The sequence below is a fragment of the Sorex fumeus genome, unplaced genomic scaffold (genome assembly GCF_029834395.1).
Source record: "Sorex fumeus unplaced genomic scaffold, SorFum_2.1 ptg000006l, whole genome shotgun sequence".
Classification (NCBI taxonomy): Eukaryota; Metazoa; Chordata; class Mammalia; order Eulipotyphla; family Soricidae; genus Sorex; species Sorex fumeus.
The window spans coordinates 58,328,921-58,331,167 of record NW_026606063.1 but is presented as its reverse complement, the minus strand read 5'-3'; the positions used below and the strand labels follow the sequence as shown (position 1 = coordinate 58,331,167).

The 2,247-nt window shown below is 49.4% G+C and overlaps 1 protein-coding gene across 1 annotated transcript; it reads left to right on the top strand.

Annotated features, from left to right (window-relative positions):
- On the top strand, positions 1 to 1,848 carry MTLN (mitoregulin). The gene is made up of 2 exons (XM_056128002.1): positions 1 to 299; positions 1,735 to 1,848. Exon 1 carries the CDS (start codon positions 19 to 21, stop codon positions 187 to 189), a length of 171 nt encoding a protein of 56 aa, XP_055983977.1. The 5' UTR covers positions 1 to 18; the 3' UTR covers positions 190 to 299; positions 1,735 to 1,848.
- The last annotated feature ends 399 nt before the right edge of the window (positions 1,849 to 2,247 follow it).

Below are 2,247 nucleotides of genomic sequence, written 5' to 3'. Positions count from 1 at the left end.
GCACGCCCGGAGGTCGCGATGGCGGATGTGTCCGAGAGGACGTTGCAGCTGACGGTGCTGGTGGCTTTCGCCTCCGGCGTGCTAGTGGGCTGGCAGGCGAACCGGCTGCGAAGGCGCTACCTGGACTGGAGGAAGCGGAGGCTGCAGGACAAGCTGGCGGTGATGCAGAAGAAGCTGGACCTGGCCTGAGCCCGCGCTGCCGGCTCTGCGCGTCCCCGGGCGGCCGCGTCCCCTCCCCGCCGCGGCGACTGGGGCCGGGTGTGCCCGCCGCGCCCCGCCCCGCCGCGCTCGCAGTGTCGGTGAGCGGAACCCGGACTGCGGGTCGGGCGGAGGTGTTGGGGCGGAGGGGCGTTTGGATTGCCCCCTGCTGGAGCCCAGTGGCTCCGGACCTCGGAGAAGAGGAAGTTCTGATCCCCAAATAAATTGCTCTTTGGAAATGGGGAATACTGGAAAGAACGAAAGGGGAACAAAACAGGCCGCAGAGACCCTCCAGCCACCCCTTCCACACCTTATACTTTTCATTAATATCCTTGGTGTCGCCGGTACAGGGCTTCTTCAACTTTTTCCATTCACTGCCTTCTTTTGTCCCAGAAGAACTGTTTTTTTCTTTTTGGGTCACACCCGGCAAAGCACAGGGGTTATTCCTGGCTCTGCACTCGGGAATTACTCCTGACGGTGCTCAGGGGACCATATGCGATGCTGGGAATCGAACCGGGTTGGCCGCATGCAAGACAAAGACCCTACCCACTGTACTGTTGCTCCACCTCCTGTCCCAGAAGTTTTTAACTAGATCCTAGGCATATAAAATAAGTGTACAAATCAAACACCCGCAAACAAATCATGTTTATTTTATTTGGGGGTGGGGTGGGGGTTATTTTCTTCATGTGTGTTCAGGAGTGACTCTAGGAGGTACTAGGGGACAGTATGCAATGCCGGGGATGGGACCTGAGTCCACAGCTTGCAAGGCTAGAGGCTTAAGCCATAGCTATGTCTCTGTTCCTAATCAATGCTAATTTAAATCTCTCTGTCCTCCTGTTGTTCATCGATTTGCTCGAGCGGGCCCAGTAACATCTCCATTGTGAGACTTCTTGTTACTGTGTTTGGCATATTGAATATTCTGACTCTAGGAGGTACTAGGGGACAGTATGCAATGCGGGGATGGGACCTGAGTCCACAGCTTGCAAGGCTAGCGGCTTAAGCCATAGCTATGTCTCTGTTCCTAATCAATGCTAATTTAAATCTCTCTGTCCTCCTGTTGTTCATTGATTTGCTCGAGCGGGCCCAGTAACATCTCCATTGTGAGACTTCTTGTTACTGTGTTTGGCATATTGAATATTCTCGGTAGCTTGCCAGGCCCTCTGAGAGGGGCGGAGGAATTGAACCCAGCTTGGCCAGCCTGGCTGCAGCAAGACAAACGCCCTACAGCTGTGCTATCACTCCAGCCCAGCTTATTTAAAAACATACTCAATTATGCAACCCTTTATGGGGTCCCACCTCAGTATATGAAACTATGCTCCACCAGGCAAAATTCTTAGGTTCCTGGCAACTTGGTTATGTAGAGTGATCAGAGACTTGGAAAAAGCCTTGCTTTTACATAAGTCTTGGATACATCATCAGAGCTGTGTGTCACAGATTTTCTATGTAACACCAGGTGCTTTAGTTCATAGTTTAAAGCCACACCGTTGAAGTTAATGATGTATTTCTAATTTTATTTTTCTTCTCTGTTTCCAACAGTGTTGAAGATGGATCTAGAGCCCTGAATGGAACTAATCTCTTCTTGTAAATTATGAGTAAATTTTATTTTTAAATAAAATATCGACATCTTTGAATCTTTCGTCAAAGGGAAAAAATGGTGCTTGCCTACCATTTTACTGCATCAAGAAACCTGGGCGTCTGAAAATTTGTTTTGAGTAGATATAATCTTTTTAAAGGGGTTTTTCCAAGCAGTGTTCAAGAGAAGTGGGGCCCTTCCCATTTTGGCTGAAGCGGTGGTTCAGTGCAAGGGCGAGAGGATGTACTTGGGGGACCACGTAGCATGGGTCTGGGGTCCCTACATGTGCCTTAATCCCAAACTTTCTGGCCCCAGATACGTTCTCTTTTCAGGAATCTATGCCAGTTCTTTGTACCAATTTCAAGACAGTTGGCCTATGCATCCCTTTGGTTAACTTTTTTTGAGGGGATCTGCTTAGGGAGGCAAACAACTGAAAATAACTGGTAAGAATGATATAAAAGATTAAAGACTTTGCC